The sequence below is a fragment of the Amblyomma americanum genome, chromosome 4, assembly GCF_052857255.1.
Source record: "Amblyomma americanum isolate KBUSLIRL-KWMA chromosome 4, ASM5285725v1, whole genome shotgun sequence".
In the NCBI taxonomy this organism is placed as follows: Eukaryota; Metazoa; Arthropoda; class Arachnida; order Ixodida; family Ixodidae; genus Amblyomma; species Amblyomma americanum.
This window is the reverse complement of record NC_135500.1, coordinates 155,614,990-155,635,952: the sequence shown is the minus strand read 5'-3', so window position 1 is coordinate 155,635,952 and position 20,963 is coordinate 155,614,990. Positions and strand designations below refer to the sequence as shown.

General features: G+C 48.6%; 1 protein-coding gene across 3 annotated transcripts; it reads right to left on the bottom strand.

Moving 5' to 3' along the window:
• Positions 1-979: 979 nt before the first annotated feature.
• LOC144128572 (uncharacterized) lies at positions 980-19,165 on the bottom strand. Of its 3 annotated transcripts, none has more exons than XM_077662069.1 (6): positions 18,377-19,165; positions 17,284-17,595; positions 10,294-10,442; positions 6,023-6,163; positions 4,402-5,368; positions 980-1,265 (listed from the first exon to the last, which is right to left on the bottom strand). In XM_077662069.1, the coding sequence occupies exons 1-6, from the start codon at positions 18,830-18,832 to the stop codon at positions 1,059-1,061; spliced, it is 2,232 nt and encodes a 743-aa protein (XP_077518195.1). In that variant the 5' UTR covers positions 18,833-19,165; the 3' UTR covers positions 980-1,058. The 3 variants fall into 3 exon arrangements, with proteins under 3 accessions (XP_077518195.1, XP_077518196.1, XP_077518197.1); XM_077662070.1 differs by having other exon boundaries at positions 6,029-6,163; positions 18,377-19,159; XM_077662071.1 differs by lacking the exon at positions 6,023-6,163 and having other exon boundaries at positions 18,377-19,159.
• Positions 19,166-20,963: the final 1,798 nt, after the last annotated feature.

Genomic DNA, 20,963 nt, shown 5'->3' with positions numbered 1-20,963 from the left:
ATTATTACCAAAGTATTATGTTTTAAGAGGAAACTATTGACTGCAGCCGGGGACTATATTTAGCTGCGTAGCAAGAGAAGGTGTGTCTTGGCTCTGTAGTTTCACTCTATTGCCAAGAAAAGTTGTCGCAGATTATAGGGGCTGTGGACCGCACCAGGTGCCAGACTGAGAGGGGACGCAGCGACATGTTACACTTATCACTCGAGCCTTCATGTGTGAAATGTTGCAGGTGCAGATGAAAACATACTTGCCTTTCAACTCGATGCAAGTTAAGAGTAACAGCTTGCATAATGGGACAGACTGCATTAGGAAACAGCATGGGGGCGGGGGGGGGGGGGGCTGTCGCCAAGTAGAGCAGAAGTGCAACCTTGCGAGTACTGCACCTTAAAAGTTATATAGTAGAAGGCCCCAGATTAATCTCATTCATCCAGCACGGCCATTCTTTGATTCCGCATCCACCAGAACACTGCAACCACGGCCGAGAATTGGTCCTGGCTCAGCAGCCAAATTCCAAAGCCTCGTGGGTCTACGTTGAAAGGGTTCAGCACAAAAAGACACAGGAGGTGGGTGCTACCCTGAGCAAGTTCAGGGTTCCTTAGTTAAGGAGATAAATTAAGAAATGCTATACCCAAGATGATTCATCTTTGGTCCGTGGGAATGTTTGCTTCTCTGCTTCTTGCAGAAATAAGGGTGTACATATATTCACTAAGCAGGTTTTTCAGGTACTGATGTTACATGGCACAGTGTGACCTAAATACTGAAGTAGGGCATAAAGCTAGCAGGCCGTAAATAGGGACAAGGCGTTGGGCCATCGCACTGGATGCCGCTGACCATAGCTCAGTGGTGCCTCATAACATGCCTCAGTGTAACTTTCATACCTAAAAACACATTCATTTTAAGACCGATCATGCATTGTTTCATGCAGAGACGAGCCATGTGAATGCTAGAACAGTGAGCAAAACAGGAGGAGGAACAGATGTCATGGTAAACTGAGCATGTGTATATTTACAAAGCAGGCCAACATTGCGACGGGAGACCAGTACGGACACACACACCAGTCAGCTTTGGCTTGCTCGGATGAGAACAGTGGGGTTTTTGCCAGACTGCACCTTAGCCTCAAGGGCCCTCTGGCGCTTTTTGGCTTCAAGATTCCTCAACAACTTCTCCCGCAGCACCTGCTCCTGTTGCAGCAGGTGCTTGCGCAGGTTGTCTTCCTCTGCCTTGCAGCTCTTCTTCTTCTCTTCTTCTTCCTGCAAATTCTGCTCCTGAAAAATGAAGTATAACGACAAGGACTTTGAAGGCAACCGCTCTGCTGGAGAGGAGGAACCCAACCACACCATCCCAATGTGACAGACGATGCACAAAAAGCTATCTGTATCGATTGATGCTTCTAAAAAAGCCTCTGTCTAGCATGTTTGCGGCCCACAGTAGTGCCATGGCTTCTGTATTTCACTTTGTTTGGCTTCCCAGACTATTGGCACTTGTTTCCACAGATCACACACCAGCACACACCCTATGAAAAAAATATTGCTGGTGGTTTAGCTCTGGTTAAACCTGGTCGAAAGCAAAAAGCTGCATCTCCTTGGCTACCTTTGTGGTCAGCGGCTGCCGGTTTCCATAGATAGCCATACTGACACGCACACAGTAGTAGGCATTTTTTTTATTTGTTAAACATCTTGCTTTCTTCAAAACGACATTAAAGGCACTCACACAAGACAGTATATATTTAATATAGCTTCTGTGATATTACTGCTCCTTGTATGGGGAGATATTAAACCAAATCCCTTGCAGATAATTTCAGAAACCCAAATTGAAAACGAAATTGGTTTTTTGGGGAAAGGAAATGGCACAATGTGAGACAGGTGTCATTTCCTTTCCTTAAAACCAACTTTCATTTCACTTTCCTCCCCTTACAGCTTGGTTTGGGTGCCCACCCAAGATATCCACTGAGATATGCAAGACAGGGAGACAGGGGTAATTTCCTTTCCTTAAAACCAACTTTCATTTCACTTTCCTTCCCTTCCTATGTGGTTCTGGTGTCCACTGAGATATGTGAGACAGGCATAATTTCCGATTTTTAAAACCAACTTTATTTCATTTTCCTTTCCTTATGCACCCACAGTCCCCACAGAAACAGGAAGGGGAAGGCACCAAAGTGCACCAGAGTTTTATGCAAAACCCACTTTCACGGCATGTGCGATGCTGGCAGATGCTTTCCCGCTTGACCGGAGGTCAAGGTCAAAGTCGAGATGGTGTAACAACCGCACCAATCACCAGCGGTAATTGGTGGCTAAAGTCAAGACGAGAGTAAAATTTCACAAGTCATGGCTAGGTGGCTTGAACTACTACCATCCTTCCATCCATCTAATCCAATCCAATTCCATCCAATACTGTCCCGTCCAATTCCATCCAATCCATCCATCCATCCATTCTAATCCAATTCCATCCATCGTGTCGAACCTGACTGCCACCAGTTACGCTCATGGTTTGACCTCTATCTACATTCAAGGTGAAACTTGCAGCCACCGTGACCTCCAGCTGCATTCAAGGTCAAACTTGCGGCCCCGCTGACGGCTCGAAAAGTTGGCGTAGTGAAGCTATTCGCTTCAAAAATGGCTGGTGGTTTAGCATTGCTAAGCACAAAATATTTGGCGAAAGCATGGTTTTTTTACAGTGCAGGTGGACACCACTGCCATGTAGTACCTCGAAGTGCGATCGAGGTGTCCATTGAGGCAGTTATGCACCTCCCCTTTACTCAAAATCACCATCATCAGCCTGACTACGCCCACTGCAGGGCAAAGACTTCTCCCATATCTCTCAAATTAACCATGCCCCCCATCCCGTGCAAACTTCTTAATCTCAACCACCCACCGAACTTTTTGCCACGCCTCCTACGCCTGCCCTCTCTAGGAATCCACTCCGTTACCCTTAAGGACTAGCAGTTATCTTGCCTTTGCATTACATGCCCTGCCCTAGCCCATTTCTACCTCTTGATTTGAACTAGGATGTCATTAATCCGTGTTTGTCCCCTCACCCACTCTGCCCACTGCCTGTTACACCTGTCATTTTTCTTTCATAGTTCCCTGCATTGTCCTTAACACACTAATCAAGATCAAGGGAGCCTAACCTTCTGCTGGTTTTGAGAAAAGGAAAGGTGCATAACTTCCTCAATTTGTAGGTGGATGCCACCACCTACTCACAGGGCAAGTGAGGTGTCCACTGACCCAGTAAGCCATTTAAACTTGCTACTCAGGTTGATGCTTCACACAGGCAGCACCAAAACCCAGGGAGTGCAGCTGGAAGTGCTTTTGCATAAAACCATTGCGACACCTATTACAAAGAGTGATACCCGAAAAGATGTGATATCCCAGCACAATAGTACCTCATTTTGCATTATCAGCAGCTCATACACAGTAAAAAAAAACTATGTAAAAAAACTAAGCATGTTATCCACTTTAAAAGGACAACGCTCAGTAAAAAGTGATTCCTTGGCTCTATCTAGGTACATTGACATCTGGCTGAAAAAGAAGAATTTATCGCAGAGAAAAACGCTTTTAAATATCTTTCCACCAGTTTATAAAAACTCGTGACGTCCTTGCCGAAAAGGATGGGTTGCCACCGTTCTGAAGCAGATGGCAGTGCAGCACAGCTGCTGGGATCCGCGCCCAAAAATCGGTGTCAATGCAAGCATTTTACCTGTGAAAGCAGCCGGCGATGGCGACATCTGTGTTGTTTTTTTCTTTTTCGCTCTTATAAGAGCTCTGTCTTCACTGATAGTGGTCTCCTTGTGATGAGAACATAGTCCCCTATTAATACAGGCCAACTTAAATTTGTCCTCAGTGTAACAAAAGTTCAACACAGGAGCCACCCATACCCCAGTCTTGACTTAAGTCTTAAATGTCTCATACCTGCACCTGCACCATTTGCCTATATATTAACAAAATACCTAAAAGAAGCAAGAAGCAAATGGGGCAAAGGCAAGAGGTGACAGTAGAGGCCTTTCACCTGTGTCAAAAATATAACAAGTAGCCAGCGAATGCAGCTGTTGCGAGAGGCATTGGTGCCCTGTACAGCTCATGAACAGGATGTATGCATCAGCAGCATTGGATCAGTTGTGTGATGTGGTGGTGGTGGCGATCTAAAATGCAGGCAGGATTAACCTTGTAGAAGTTGCATTGGCAATTACTCCACCGGTGTCTTATAGTAAAAAAAGCAGTGCACCTCCTACCACTGTGCTCCAAAAAGCCATAATCCTCCAAAAACTTCACAAGCAGCTAGCTGCTGCGCACGCCTCAGCTGCGGACCTGAACGTCCATGAGTTACTGAACTATTTACAGTCTAGGCAATAGTTAGGAATAAGATCAGACTGCCATGCACTTCGGACAGCAGCTCCCGACTTACCCGAACAAGATCAAAAAGTTCCTGAAGCAAATGAGTTGCCTGCAGCTTGCGTGTGGCCTCTGCAGCACGCTCCTGCTGTCTTGCTTGAGACTCTGCTACCTGCCGCTGATGTTCAGCAATGCGTTGCTGCTCCCTGAGGCGTTCCTGTTCAGCAATATGTTCGTGTTCAGCAATTCGTTGTAGTTCAAGATGCTGCTGTTCAGCAAGACGTTTCTGCTCAGCAAGTTTCTGTTGTTCAGCAAAGTACTTCTGTTCAGCAAGTCTTTGCTGTTCTGCGGCACACTGTTCTTCTGCAAGGCACTTTTGTTCAGCAATGTGCTGTTGGTCTGCAAGGCGCTGTTTTGCAGTGAGACGTTGCTGTTCCTCTGACCGCTTTGTGGAACCGTCTTCAACATCTGAGGAAAAACCTTCCTCTCTTTTCCTGCGCTTGCGCTTGGCCTTTTTCCTGTCAGTGCTCCGCTTGCGGTTACCCTCGTGGTGCCACTTAAGCTGGGCTTTCTCCTTCTTTCGCTTCCTGTCTTCCTCTTCCTCCTTCTTTCGCTTCCTACCTTCCTCTTCTTCCTTCTTTCGCTTCCTACCTTCCTCTTCTTCCTTCTTTCGCTTCCTGTCTTCCTCTTCCTCCTTCTTTCTCTTCCTACCTTCCTCTTCCTCCTTCTTTCGCTTCCTGTCTTCCTCTTCCTCCTTCTTTCTCTTCCTACCTTCCTCTTCTTCCTTCTTTCTCTTCCTGTCTTCCTCTTCCTCCTTTTTTCGCTTCCTACCTTCTTCTTCTTCGTTCTTTCGCTTTCTCTCTTCCTCGTCTTCCCTTTTTCGCTTCCTGTCCTCCTCTTCCTCCTGCTTTCGCTTCCTGTCTTCTCCTTCCTCCTTCTTTCGCTTCTTGTCTTCCTCTTCCTCATTCTTTCGCAGCTCCTCTTCTCTTTTCCTTCTTGCCGCTTCCTCCTCCCACTTTTTTCTCAGCTCTTCCTGGTACCTGGGCACGAGAGGAAATCGCATATCAGAGAAAAGTCAAGAGGGCTATTTATCAGCAAAATTATAGTTTGTTCTGCCCACAAAGTCTTGCACAGGTTTATAAATGTAACAAAGCAACCCAACACATTTGCATGACTGCATGCTTGTTAGAGTGTAGCTGTCCCTCCATTCTGGCAGCTCAACAGATTAAGAGCAGGCTGTGAACATATCGCGAGCAGCATGTCTGCAAATTAACTTGATGTGGCACCTCTCGAAAAGTTGCTTTTTCCAAAATTCAACATTTGAGGTCCAAAGCTGACCAAGGGAAGTCTGCTTGCTAGTACCCCGAACCACCTCCCTATTTTGCATGCACTGTGGAATGTCCGCCAGCGCTAAAGAAGTAGTAGCCAGGCCATGAACAGCAATGAATCAGCACAAAGCCTTGCTCTTAGTTAGTTAGACCTGGCATATCCCAGTGAAGCTAGACAACAGCCATTGCTCGTTAAGCTCGGTTATCAAGCATTACAATTAATTCAAGGATTACTAAGTTGAAGACACATCAGTGAAGCAACATGGTGAAACTGCTTTCTCCAGAACAACATGTCAGCCCAGTGCCTGCTAATGTTCCGGCCTAGATTGATGGATGTCGCAGTTGCCAAGAAGTTAGGTTCCTCACAGGCACCTCTTCATGGCTTCGTCCTCTTCCTTTCTTCTTTTAGCCTCCTCCTCTTCCTCGCGCCGTTTGCGCTCTTCACGCCGACGCTGCCTCTCTTCACGCCTGCGTTCCCTTTGCTCCTCTTCCTCCCGCTGACGCCGCCTGCACCAAACAGCATCACTGGGATTGTGCGCAGACAAAGTAACAGCCTGGCCAGTTCTCTAAATTGCACCCAGTGAATAGTATGGAGCCAAATGCTTGCCCGAAAGCAACGGCAGGCTTCTCAATTGCCACGTCATATCTTGCTCTTGTCATGACACAGACCCTAATGCATTGCTGCCAGTTCTAGCCCTTCAGCAGAGCAAGCTGGACTTGGTCGGTAGGTCTCTTCTTCTCTACACCAGACTCTCTGCTTGAAGTGAAATAGAAGTGCACACGACACCCATGTTGCATAATAAAATTTGTTCTCATTACACGGTGTGCATGTTGATTCTAGTAAGTCTAACTGACCAATTTGCTCAAGCTTTTAGCCAGCAGCTTGATCCGTCTGCTCAAAAGAAAGGTGCATGGTTTTGCAGGCCTTCCCCACATTAGCCACGGCACAATCAGACTTGCAGCTTCAGACTACGGTAGCATGTTGTAATGGGTCTGTTGTTTGCAATGAATGGTGCATACATATTCCTATCACTACAAAGTACCAAACTTTCAACATTTGTTAGAACTAGTTTTCAACATTTAACATTCAGACCAATGTTACAGCCGACTTCCTGCATAAACACAATGGGCACACCTCAGGTAGTGTTAGCATCCACAATAATGGTCACCACCACTGTCCCCTTGAAGGTAATCACTTTAGGCTTAAAGCGGTGGAGACAGAAAAAATATTTTTTTTTCTTAGAAATGATACTTGCCATATTAGTGAACATGGAACGCCATGTGGAGTTTACCCACACTACAGTAAGTCACTCATAATTGAATTTAGTCTCTCGTGTACTTTCAGTTTTGGTTTCAGCAGTAAAACAGTGGTTTAGATGTCACAAGTAGGTGTGAGATAAGAATGAGGCATTCAAACCTGCAATATATTTGCTGCTTTGTCGTTTGAACCCACTCCATCCCATCTTTTAAGCTACCCAGGCTCAGGAGCCAAAGGGCAGCAAGTGGACAAACAGTTATTACAATGCAGTTTTTGCATGCCTCATGTGATTTTTTATACCTACTTGTGACATCACAAGCACTATCCGACTGCTAAGGCCAAAACCAAAACTAGATGCAAGGAGAAGTTCAATTACAAATTATTTACTGGGTGTAAGTGCATTTCACGTGGTAACCTATGTTTGCTGTTTTACGCAAAAACTCAAAGCGAAAAATTTAGTGCCTCTACTCTTTAAATTTAATCCGATCAACATGGTCTGTCAACGCATATTTTTGATCAGGAGGTAGAAAAAATTGATAGACAGTTACCTAAGCGTAATGAGCGATTCAGCGACAGCTGTTAAGGAATTTATATTTTACAATATATTGCGGTTTAGGATATGAGAGCAACTTCATAACTGTAAAGCTCTAGAGCACTCTTTTTAGTTTTTCACACATACTTGTTTTGTGACTTGCTCTTGTCTCCAGTCTGCCACACCAGGCGTGCGGCGCCATTGACGACCCTCTCCTCGAGCAGCGTATTTCACACCGGCTGCTGCTATGTTCCTCCGCTTTCACCTCACTCTCCCTCCTTCTTCCATGGCAACCACACTCAGGTCATATATTCTTACACTCACCACACCGCCCTCCTTTCATGGTAAACCATCGTCGTCCTGCTTCCAGGGTAACTACCCTCCAGGTAGTTCCTGTGGCAACCACCCTCTACTTGTGCCTTGTGCTCTCGCCATACCTTCCTCCTTCCATGGTAATCGCCTCTGGTTAAGCTTTCCTACACACTCGCCATACCCTTCCCCTTCCACAGTACTTATCCTCCGGGTAGCGATTCCTCCTCCTTCCATGGTGACCACCTTGCGGATGGTTCCCGTGTTAACCACCCTCCAGTTATGCCCTCATACACTCTCATCACACCCTCTTCCTTTCATGGTAGCCCTCCTCCTCCTTCCAGGGCACGAAGGAAGACTATATAGGAGTGGAAACTCCACCATCTGCGGCGACTAGAAAAGGTCACAAGCCCGCGGCGCCACTATCATGCTGGCGGCCTGGAAAGAAACTACTGCCGTTTTGGTTGACAAGGCAACAGGTCGAGCATGTTGCTCCCGTTCGGCCGCGCGCGCCTGACTTCTATTGAGGGCACTCTCGCGCGCTTCTTTACCGCTGCTAGCCTGAAGAGCAACTGGTGCTACGCTTCAACCATTTGAGCACAGTAAAAAATAAAACACGTTCTTTTCCATGACCGCTATAAGATGATCTGTAGCTTCTGGTTGTACGCAAGGCTTTTGTTTGACACCCGCGCAATGACTTTGATTAGATGGGTATAAGCGCTGCTGGCATTCGTCGAAGGCAAACATGCCTTCACGTTCGTCGAGTATGTGACCACGCTAAGTTTCATCTGCTGGAGGAGAACGCAGGCGTCGTACGGCGCAGCGTTTATGACTACATGTCAGCCGAGAAGGCAACAACTTCTCACCTTGCTCACCTTTTCCCTGCAACACTTGTAACCGCTTTTGCAATTTCGAACAAAACACCTGCGTCCCATCTTAGTCTAGCAAATTCCGAAGGAGGCCGCACTGCACGTAGCAGCGCTGTTAGTATTACGGCCCTCGAACAGACACCGACAACAACTGTTGCTGTTAGACTTAAGGGCGCAGAAATACAACGTCACGGCGTGCCCGCTGAAGCAAACACCCGTGTCGTCTGCTTGTTGTCTGCTTTGAGCGCGCGCCGCCGAAGCCGCCTGCCCGGGCGCTGCATTTTTTGTTTTTTTCGCTGCAGCTTCTACAACGCGCCGCCACTGCATACGACCCCGTTGGCGCATACAATTGTGACTTTATCTGGTCGCCTGCGCTCGCTCGCGCTGACGGAGAGTTTCACCTCCTATATAGTCTTGCTCCGTGTTCCAGGGTAACTACCCTCCAACTGGTTCCTGTGGCAGCCACCCAATGGTTGCACATTTTTACACTCTCGCCATACCCCCCTCCTTCCACTGTAACTGCCTTCTGGTTGGGGAATTTCTCAACTCTCGCCGCACTCTCCTTCTTCCATGATAACCACCTTTCCGACAGTTCCCATGGTAACCACCCTCCAGGTATGCCTTCCTATGCTCTAGAAGTATCCTTCTCCCCCCAGGGTAAATACCCTAAGGGTGCTTCCTGCAGCAACCAACCACTAATTGCGCGTTCTTGCACTATCAAAATACTCTCCTCTTTCCATGGTAACCATCCTCTGGTTGTGGATGGCTCCGCTTCCCCCACACCCTCCTGCTTCCATAGTAACTACCCTCCGCATGGTTTCCATGGTTACCACACCCTGGTTGCACCTTCTTATGCTCTCGCCACACCCTCCTCCTCCCGCAATAAGCATCTTCCAGTTGGGGATTCCCGTAACTCTCACCACACCCTCCTTCGTCTGTGGTAACTACCCTCCGCCATGTGAAAATTACCCACCAGCTGTGCCGTTTTATGCTTTCGCCATACCCTCCTGCTTCCACGATAACCATCCTCCGGTTGGAGATTCCTCCACTCTCACCACATCCTCCTCTTTTCACGGTAACTATCTTCCGGACGGTTCCCGTGGTGACTACCCTCTGGTTATGCCTTCCTACGCTCTTGCCATACCCTCCTCCCAGGGTAACTACCCTTCGTTTGGTTCCTGAGGAAACCACATACAGGTTGCACCTTCTTGCACTTCTCCTTCTACGGTAACCATCCTCCGGTTGGGGATTCTCTACTCTCGCCACACCCTCCTCGTCCATCCACGGTAACTACCTTCCAAATGGTTGAAATGGCAACGCACCCACTGGTTACACTGACTACAACATACTGCTACTACTACTATGACGTAAAACCCAGGAATGGTCGCGTCACAGCTGTAGCTGTAAAATACATCAGTGTGGGTTGCCTTTCAGTTCCCCTGTCCTGTGCATCATCAGGAAGGCAGACCACTGTTAAACCAGCCTCTTTTTAATCAGCATGCTAGTGAATGCATTTGCGCTGCTCCCGACTGTGCTTCCTGCGGCTAACATTCGACAGTATGGGTGTTTCACTCACATCTTTTCGGCATATGAAGCTCCTACTGTCTCATACACTGAGGATGCGATTCAGCCAGAAAAGTCATGCACTGCCGATAAGAGCCATGCTCACCTTTCTGCCTCCCGAATTCGTTCTTCTTCCAGGCGTTCACGTAGAACCCGCTCCTCCCGCTCCTTTTCCAGTGCCTCCAGCTTAAGCCTCTCCTGCTGCCGCCTCTGGATGCTCTCATCGCTCAGGTGCCTTGACCTGTCAAAGTCCACCTGCACCGACAGCAGCAATACTAACTCATCCACCCTACATTCAAATTGTAGCAGCAAGACTTGCCCACTTGGCTGTAAACCTTTTATGAAGCAATGGAAACTGTACCAGGCTATATACAATACCCAACTTACTGCTGTACTAGCAGTCACCATCAGTGGCAATGCACTTCTGCTGTTGGTCTGTCTGCATGCCCTCGCAGAAGAGCAAAGGTGGCTGTAGAAACCCACGGTGCATTGCACCGGTGACCTCTTCTTCGAATGTGAAGCGCACAATTCGGGAGGAGTTCCTCTCTCTTAGAAAACAGCCACAAGTGTGATGGTGCAAGGTCCAAGCTGTAATGTAGCTGATACAAAACATATGCCCTCGTTCTTCTACATGACAGCACGAAGAGACTGGTGTACTGGTGGTGGAAGTGAGTCACTGCTGTGCTGCACCAAATGGTATGTGCTCTTGGGGAAGAGAGCTCTACGAACTTTCATTCGGATATAACAACTTTCCGTCACTCAACAAAAACCGTTGGCTTCCAGTTGGAAACTGTTGGCTTCCTTTATAGGTATCAACAGAAACTTGACACAGCCTGTAGAGCCACTGAGCTCAAGACTGCCACGCAGCAGGCCAAAACATGTGTTCCCGCCGGCCTGTGAGCTGTTTGTTTACACAGTCGACACGGTCGCGAGTTATAGCGCGCTGGCATGTCTCGTCTCGGTCCCGTTGGAGGATCCCTGCCTTGGGAAACCCTAAATGGCCCTTTCACCCGCAGCGCTTTCCGGGGAAACGCTCCCCTTTCTTGTGTTTGCGCGGGTGTGTGCCGACTTTGCGTATTCACCGTAGGGGAAAACAGCGCCACTTCTGGGCGACGCGCGGGAAGCCGGGAACACGGATTGTGCCTGGTCAGTGTCAGTGGCATGCTTTCCGAATGCTGGCCTTTAGGTTTTTTTTTTTTTTCAGTCAACGGGCGGCTTCGGGGACGACATGCCATAGTTCCAGAGGCGCGGAAAGATATATACCTCAGCTGCGCTCATTGCCCGAACTTGCAGTCAACGGCGGCCATGTGTTGTTGTTTCTGCTGGCTGACGCCGTTTCGAGGAAAACAGGGCAAATGACGGTTCTGTTCGTGTGCGTGTGAATGTATTCCTGCCTCGATTCGTCAACGCAGTCAGACTTCCTGAGGGGAAGATGCTGTGTTCTGATGTGTTGCGCTTTTCTTGTTTTGTGCCTCACCTCAGTCATGTGGGTCTCGCTGAAAGCACTGTGGCCCCGCCAACAAGTCCTCTTAACCCCTCAGCTCACTGCTGATTGGGCCGGCTTCCTCGTGACGCAGCAGTCGCCTGTGGCCGGGGATTTAGGCGGGGCCACAGTGCTTTCAGCGAGACCCACGTGACTGAGGTGAGGCACAAAACAAGAAAAGCGCAACACATCAGAACACAGCATGTTTCCCTCAGGAAGTCGGTCTGCGCTGACGAATCGAGGCAGGAATACACGCACACGCACATGAGCAGAACCGTCATTTGCCCTCTTTTCCTCGAAACGACGTCAGCCAGCAGAAACAACACATGGCCGCCGTTGACTGCAAGTTCAGGCAATGAGCGCAGCTGAGGTATATATCTTTATATCTTTCCGCGCCTCTGGAACTATGGCATGTCGCCCCCGAAGCCGTCCGTTGATTGAAAAAAAAAAAAAAAACACTAAAGGCCAGCGTTCGGAAAGCGTGCCACTGACACTGACCAGGCACAATCCGTGTTCCCGGCTTCCCGCGCGTCGGCCAGAAGCGGCGTTGTTTTCCCCCACGGTGAATACGCGAAGTCGGCACACACCCGCGCAAACAAAAGAAAAGGGAGCGTTTCTCCGGAAAGTGCTGCGGGTGAAAGGGCTGTTTAGGGTTTCCCGAAGCAGAGATCCTCCAACGGGAACGAGACGAGACATGCCGGCGCGCTATAACTCACGCAACGTGTGCCTGGCCAGCTCCTGAGCGCGGGCACTTGTCGACACTATCGTGTCAACTGTGTAAACAAACAGCTCACAGGCCGGCAGGAACACATGTTTCAGCATGCTACATGGCGGTCTTGAGCTCAGTGGCTCTACAGGCTGTGTCAAGTTTCTGTTGATACCTATAAAGGAAGCCAACAGTTTCCAACTGGAAGCCAACGGTTTCTGTTGAGTGACGGACAGGAATCCGACCGGACCGCTCGCGATCCTGCAGCGCACGTGGTCGGGTGAGATACGGGTCCCAAGTACACTCAGAGAGACGCCCGCGAAATACCTTCAGCAGCTTCGTGAACAGATGGAGATAGCGGCTGAGGTAGCCGGACTAACGGCTACCGCTCGCCAAGGTAGCTATGCACAGGCATACAACAGAGCTGCACGTGTTAAGAGCTTCAATGTTGGCGACCAGGTTCTTTTGTTCGATACAGATTTTGGGGGCAAGCTCTCACCAAAATGGTTGGGGCCGTTCCCGTAGGACGAGAGAGACAAAATTCTTACTGCATCGACACTGGGGTGCGAAAGACGTCTGTTGTACACGCCAACCGGCTCCGGCCATATTATGCGCGAGTCAGCCACGTAGGCGTAGTGTTCGATGAAGATGAGGAGTTTGGAAACGTGGAGTACGCGCCTAGCGCGGAAGCCGGAATTCAAGGACAAACTCTGACTGACCCAACAAATTGGCCCATCTCAAAGAAGAACAATGTTCAGAAATAGCGGAGCTCTTCGCGAAGTAGCAGAGGTGTTTAGTGAAACCCCCGGGATCGCCGAGGTGGGAACCCATCGGATCGTGCTTGAGGACGGTTACAGACCCAAACGAGCCTTCCCGTATCGGGTGCCCGAACTTCTCAAAAAGGAGGTCAGCCACCAAGTGGACGAGCTATTAGAGCTAGGGCTGATATACCCAGTCGAAAGCGACTGCGTGCATCCTGTGGTATGCGTGGGAAAAAAAGGATGGCTCGGTCCGCCTATGTGTTGACTACAGAGCTCTCAACGCTGGGACGAAAACCGATGCTTTTCCTATGATGCATGCCCAGGAACTCATCATGAAAGTAGGCCAGTCGAAATTTATCACTGTGGTAAATTTACGGCGCGGCTACTGGCAAGTACCGGTAGAACCAGAAAGCCAGCACTTAACGGCCTTCGTAACACATAACAGCCAGTACGCCTGGCGCGTCATGCCTTTCGGACTAAAAAAACGCTGCAGCAACGTTCCAGAGACTGATGATCGTATTTCTGTCCAAACACCAAGGCTATGCCACAGCGTACCTTGACGATGTCGCAAGCTTTTCGCAGTCGTGGTCAGAGCATCTCGAGCATTTGGAGTCAATAATAAGTTTTACGTGAGGCTAAGCTGAATGTAAGTAGGGAAAAGTGTCAGATTGGCCAGACGCGCATAAGGTATTTGGGACACGTGGTGGGAGGAGGCACGCACGGACCGGACCCCAACAAACTCGCAGCTATACGGGACATACCCGCACCAACGACAAGAAAGGAGCTCCGTAACTTTCTTGGGCTTTGCGGATACTACCATGAGTACGTGGAACGTTACGTGGAAGTCGCCTCACCGCTGACAACTCTCACGAAGCGTGGAATACCAAACCCAATCCCTTGGTCAGACGAAGCCCAACGGGCGTTCGAACAAATGAAAATGTCACTCTGTCGGGCGACTATGCTGAGCACTCCGGATCTTAACAAGCCTTATTGGCTGTTCACAGATGCGTCTGAGATCGCAGCTGGCGCCTGTCTGGCACAAATGGACGATGGTGGTCGGGAGAGGCCGATTGCTTTCGCCAGCCACCGCTTTACTACGACACAGTCAAGGTGGTCGACAATCGAGCGCGAAGCTTTCGCCGTTATCTGGGCACTGAAAAATTTGACTACTGGGTATTTGGGGTGGAAATCAATGTCGTCTCCGACCATAACCCTCTGTCTTATTTGACCGCGTGCACGCCGCATGGGGCAAAGCTGACGAGGTGGGCTCTCGCACTGTAGCGCTACAACGTAGCGATCACCCACCGGAAAGGGGCCAACAATGCGAACGCGGACGCGTTGTCTCGCCTCCCCAATGTAACGTGGGAGGGAGCGGATAGAGCCTGAGCCCTCCGGCGAACGTGAACAGTCCCGCAAGCCAGTGTGCATGTGTTCCTTTTGTGTTGTGTGTGCGCGTGGGGGGCCTTGAAAACACCACCCGACTCCTACTCAGACTAGGGGACTGAAACGGGCAAAAGAGTGCAGGGCAAGTGTGAAAAGCGCCCGCACTCCAGTGTATTTGTGTGTGTGTGCATGTGCGTGTTTTTTTTATGAACGCAGTGTCTCATTTGTGTTATTTACGGCTAGTCTGTGCTAATAGCCCAGATACCCTCTTGAGGGGGAAGTTGTAGAGCCACTGAGCTCAAGACCGCCACGCAGCAGGCCGAAACATGTGTTCCCACCGGCCTGTGAGCTGTTTGTTTTGCACAGTCGACACGGTTGCGTCGACAAGTGCCCGCGCTGAGGAGCTGGCCGGGCACACGTTGCGTGAGTTATAGCGCGCCGGCATGTCTCGTCTCAGTCCCGTTGGAGGATCCCTGCCTCGGGAAACCCTAAAACACTAAACGGCCCTTTCAACCGCAACGCTTTTCGGGGAAACGCTCCCCATTTTCTTTTGTTTGCGCGGGTGTGTGCAGACTCCGCGTATTCACCGGGGGGAAAACGGCGGCGCTTCTGGGTGACGCGCGGGAAGCCAGGAACACGGATTGTGCCTGGTCAGTGTCAGTGGCACGCTTTCCAAACGCTGGCCTTTAGGTTTTTTTTTTTTTCCAGTCAACGGGCGGCTTTGGGGGCGACATGCCATAGTTCCAGAGGCACGGAAAGATATATACCTCAGCTGCGCTCATTGCCCGAACTTGCAGTCAACGGCGGCCATGTGTTGTTGTTTCTGCTGGCTGACGCCGTTTCGAGGAAAAGAGGGCAAATGACGGTTCTGTTCGTGTGAGTGTGCGTGTATTCCTGCCTCGATTCGTCAGCGCAGACCGACTTCCTGAGGGGAAGATGCTGTGTTCTGATGTGTTACGCTTTTCTTGCTATGTGCCTCACCTCAGTCACGTGGGTCTTGCTGAAAGCACTGTGGTCCCGCCTAAATACCCGACCACAGGCGACTGCTACGCCACGAGGGGGCCGGCCCAATCAGCAGTAAGCTGAGGGGTTAAGAGGAGTTGTTGGCGGGAATCTAGGGGTTCTCGCCAGAAGCTTTTGACTGGGAGAGCTCTGGCGGCTCCACTCTGTTGTTGCTCTCCCTTTGTTCAATTCTGTCTTTAATGTACCGTCCATGCTAATCTCATATGTATAAAGTTTCTTTGTTTTTCCAACGAAAATCGTCGTCATCATCTTTCGCGCTAATTCCAATCAGAAGACCGGGCCGTAACGGCAACGAGATGGCCTGACCTCGCTACGCAACAGCAAGCGAGAAGAAAAGGAAAGAACCTCAACTCAGCCCCAGACAAAACTTGAGCACCCCTCGAATGCACCATCGGCATCAAATGAAACACAAACAGGAAAACACCAAACTGTTAGAATTTAAAAAGGAAATACATGCCAGGTCCATTAACACTCCTCGAGAGTACTATCTGCCCATTCAAAGTGAAAATCAACTGCGCTAGTATTCAGTCTACCTAAATAAAAATGTCCATGTTTTTCTGTTCACATTTCAGTTATCTTGTTTTCATTGATTTGATGCCAATATTACCTTCAAATCATGACCCTTCTGCACAACATCAGAAATAAACAGCAGATCAACATAGCAACCTCAGTACCTTTGTTGCAACATGCCCTTCCTTATGCAGACAACCACGAGGCAGCAGAGTTCTTATTAACCCCAAAACCTGACTGGTTCCAGATTACGCATCACACGTGCGACCATTCTCTGTGCCTGTTAGTTTCTTGTTTACTTAATCACCCTTTCGCACACTGCTCAGAGTGAGGCTGCTTTCACATTCCAAGTGCTTTACAAGATACAATGAGTTGAGATGGCATTCCATGTGCCTGTCCTGCTCATTTAATTTTTTTTGCATCCTTGCATTGTGTTGCACTTTTGTTTTACCAACTGCAATGAACCAGCTATCTTCACTCAAAACATAGAGAACAACTGCAAAAAGAAGTCACTGAAAAGCAGGTTATTCGCTGATGTGTTACTTAACATACTCGGTTCACCTCAGAAAAGTGTGCTTAGTTGAATCCAGTAACTAGACAAACCAGTAGAGGTCTTTACTGCATACCTCGCTGTACAGTGTCTTGATAACTGTAATGCAGAAAAAGTGGGGAGTGCTGTTGGCTGCTAAATAAGGTTCTTCAGCCGTTTCTAGTAATGGTATGTGTGGAGTTTAATATCCTGAGGCTGCATAATATATTATGCTTGAATTTCAACCTCGGAGGGCTGAGGTGTGCCAGAAAGGCCGAAGGCCTGTCCTCTCTCTGAACATTTTATTTCCGCTAGCCACAGCTCAGGTGCTTCAAGCTTCAATAGCAGATGCTGCGGCTAGTAGCATCTCTTCCTTCTCTTTTATTTTGAGTTCAATAAATCATTAACAATAATAATAATACCATCGAGGCCTAGTGCGAGCTGTGAGGGATGCCATAGTAATGGGCTAAAGAAAGCAGCTGGTTATGGCCATCTTGTCCACAAGAGAAAATCAATGATGGAAACAAAACTAGAGATATACCTTACTTTTGTGGGGTGGGGGGACATATCTCGTTCTATTAGGCCTATTCTATTAGGCACAAGAGCACAGTGGTGTCAATGCTAGCTACAACCAATATTAAGAAAAACTAAAGGGCAGTCAACACAACCTGTACCACCAGCCTATGCAGCACAGTACGCACTTTTATGTTGGCTGTGAAGGCACGTCCCTCAGGTGTCTTCAGCATAAGCTTCATGCCACGTAGTGAGTCCATGGCTTTGACAAAGCCCATGTACTCCATGTACTGGACGTACACATCAAAGGTCAACTCCTGGCTGAATGAGAATGTCGAAATGCGTCCCACAGCAGCCTCTGCATCTTTCTGATATGGATCGAGCAGCGGAATGTCCAATCGCCGAACTGGCCCGGGTCCACCGAACGCCTGTCGCACCAGCTGCTCACTTGGCCGATCAGCATCGCGCCGCTTGTCAGCAAACCACTTACATGGCAGGCCCTGCACAAAGGTGTTCAGATTCTGAAAACACCCTAACAGCACCTGAACATTTGCGTACAAACCGCAGAGGAATGCAATGAGTACTGCCCACAGTACAAAAACACAGTCCATGATAACTATAAAGCGTCATGAGAAAGCATGACAAGAAAGATAACACAGTGAAATAACAAAAGCATGAAAATAAGTAACCATTCAAATGTGACATACACACTACACAATGCTCCTAGACCATCTGATGAAGGTGCAGCGGGTGACATAATGTAGCTGTGTGATGCTGTCTGGCTGAATTTTCATCACAAAATCATTTCCACTGCTACGATAACCCGATAGCACCTTAATAATGAAAGACGTGCGAACGGCCGAATGAAATGTATGGAACCTATAAGTTTCACTCAGGTCTGCTGCACATGCAGATCGAGTAGCTGGTATTCACTACATAGTCCAATACGCTTACAATCTATCATGCACACAGTGTGTTTTCATTGAAACTGAGGGGCCCAGAGTAACACATGTGTGCATGCACAACCGTCAACAAAACTGTTGAACGAGATCGCCAGTGCGCTCCTCTTTTTGTCACCATTTTGGACACGTCGCATGGGTTCAAGCTGCGCTCAAAGCGCTTCCAAGCGCCGCCCGAAGGTCCGTTGTTCGAGCACCGAGGACGCCAGGAAAGTGACAGAGACGGTACGGGAACATGTCTCGAAGCAACCACGAAAGCCCAGTACACACAAGTACAAACAAGAAATAAATGCAATCGTTATGACACTGTGCACAGCCTTACCTGCACGTAGATCGTGTCCGGTCGCTCGCCGGGTTTCATCTCGTCCATACCCTTGGCATCACGAAAATATGAGTCCCAGTCGTGTCGCGTAGGGAACGGAACTTTAGCTTCGGCCGCACGTACGCGTAGGTTCTCGGGAAACCCGCTCAGCTTGACTGTGCTGTTCTCCAGCCGAGCGACGACCGCCTTTAGAGCACTGCGGTTTTCCACTTCGCCTTCGAAGCGGATGAACTCAAGAGTCGTTTTACTGATTTTTAACGTTGTGAACTCGTCGGGCTTTATGGCTTGTCGCAATTTCTCCATCACCTCCCAGCTTGAAATGCTCTTTCCCGGCGTCTTCATTTGTGGCAGCTGTATGCTGACGTTTAACCGGGCGATTGTTTTGAGGTAAAGTCCAAGAGAAGGGCACATTTCCACGGCATCTGAACTGTCCCGGCACGTCTGAATTGAGGACATCCTTGCAGAGATTCCAACTCATCTATATTATTTTCCGAAGCTTTTAGCTTCGGAAAGAAGGAATGGGAACGCGTTCACTGGCTGCAAGGCGTTCGCCGCAGCCAGCCAAGAAGTGCTAATAACATCAATTAAAAAATCGCCCGATGGCACCAAGATATTAGGTATCTACAGAGAGCTCAATGCGTATATAAAACTACTTATGTTTACACTCTTTTCAGCCCCGTAGTTTATGCGACCGTGATGGTAATATTTCCAGAGAGCAGCAGAACTAGCAGAACGCGCTGCAACCAGCCAATACGAGAGCCGCCATGTTTGATGTAAACTAGAAACAACGTTGCTTGGTCACTCAACATCAAGCCGCTAAATGTCGACGACGACTTTGCACAAGCATGTTGCCTAACTAATCAAATATCAGGCTTGAGTTTCTGTTTTGCATATAAAAAACCTTTGAAACAATGCCGACAAAGCCCACAGAATAAACCAAAGCATTGAGCAGGTGGAGAGGGGGTTGTGCTAACCACGGTGCTAACTAACCAATCGGTTACCAGTGTCTATGTGCTTTACTAATACTAGTAGTTGATATTATTGTACTAACAAAGAAGGTCATATTTAGAAATATAAAATAGCTCTGATGTTTTTAACAAATGTTGTATGCGGTTGTTGATGGTGATGCTTTGAAAAGCTTCCGGCTGACGAATTTCCGGTGCTGTCGGCGCCTCGTTTGAAGTTGCTCAGTCGCAGACGTGACCGCGGTCTCCGGTGATTGGGGCCGCGGTCACGTCTGCGACTGAGCAACTTCAAACGAGGCGCCGACAGCACCGGAAATTCGTCAGCCGGAAGCTTTTCAAAGCATCACCATCAACAACCGCATACAACATTTGTTAAAAACATCAGAGCTATTTTATATTTCTAAATATGACCTTCTTTGTTAGTACAATAATATCAACTACTAGTATTAGTAAAGCACATAGACACTGGTAACCGATTGGTTAGTTAGCACCGTGGTTAGCACAACCCCCTCTCCACCTGCTCAATGCTTTGGTTTATTCTGTGGGCTTTGTCGGCATTGTTTCAAAAGTTTTTTATATGCAAAACAGGTGCTAAGAGCCGGCTGGGGGGCACTCCCTCCTAATTGCTGCGCTCAGACCGTGAGGCCCCATGATGACGGGAATAAAGCTCATTCATTCATTCATTCATTCATTCATTCATTCATTCATTCATTCATTCATTCATTCATTCATTCATTCAGCGCGTGTATTCAGCCAGATGGGTCTCACACCTAAGGAGGGCAGGGACTGGAGAAGATTACAAACCAACCGATTCTTTCCCCCTTACCTATACGGGGAGGGAGGGGGACCTCCAAAGTTCTGCGCCAAATGCGGAATAACGGCTAATCAGGATCATCTCATTTGGAAATGCTCCGATTCTCTCGGGCATATTGATGAAATTACAGAGAAAGAAACCTGGGATGCTCTCCTCCGGAGCCGGGCTCCGAAGCAGCAAGCTCGAGCAATCCGTCTGGCATGGGACGCTTTGCGAAAGACGTCTCCCTGCGGGTCTCCCACTCCCTTGAAGGCCCCCTAGGGTCTGACTAGGGAGCGGAGGGGCCTTTACATCGACGGTACTAAAGTTATCTTGAACTCATACTTGAACTTGAACCGGGTTTGGGACCTTCCTTTCTGCTTGAATGTTGAACGTACATTTCGGGCAGCTTGATTGTGAAGCGCCGAGTTGCTACTAAGACTACAGATGCGTCTGAAAACTTCCACTGCGTCATAAGAGCAGGATGAACCAGAAGCATGCGCAGTGGGGATCAGTAGTGCATGAAGATCGCAGCCAGCAGTGATTTCCCCCCCACATAACCTAGGAGTAGGGGGGGGGGGGGGTAGGTGAGAGGTGTACACACCCCTTTGTTTTTAGTTGTATAAAGGCACCCGCTTAATTCGTAGTGAATTCTTTTTTTCACTCACGACGGGGAATTTTAGTCGTCTTCCTCATGAGCGTTAGAGTCATAAACGCTGCTAATCTTACGCGACACATCAACGACAGAAATAAAAAATTGAGAATGAGTACCGTTTCTATTCTACCCTCCTCCCCCATTAATATTTAGATACATCCCTAATTTAAATTC

What these genes read in the sequence shown, in the direction of transcription:
- LOC144128572 (XM_077662069.1), bottom strand. Translation starts at nt 18,832, where the DNA reads ATGTCCTCAATTCAGACGTGCCGGGACAGTTCAGATGCCGTGGAAATG. An exon ending in CGGACACGATCTACGTGCAG is followed by an intron (nt 17,596 to 18,376) that starts GTAAGGCTGTGC and finishes ACCTTTGTGCAG; the next exon opens with GGCCTGCCATGTAAGTGGTT. An exon ending in CCTTCACAGCCAACATAAAA is followed by an intron (nt 10,443 to 17,283) that starts GTGCGTACTGTG and finishes CTGTCGGTGCAG; the next exon opens with GTGGACTTTGACAGGTCAAG.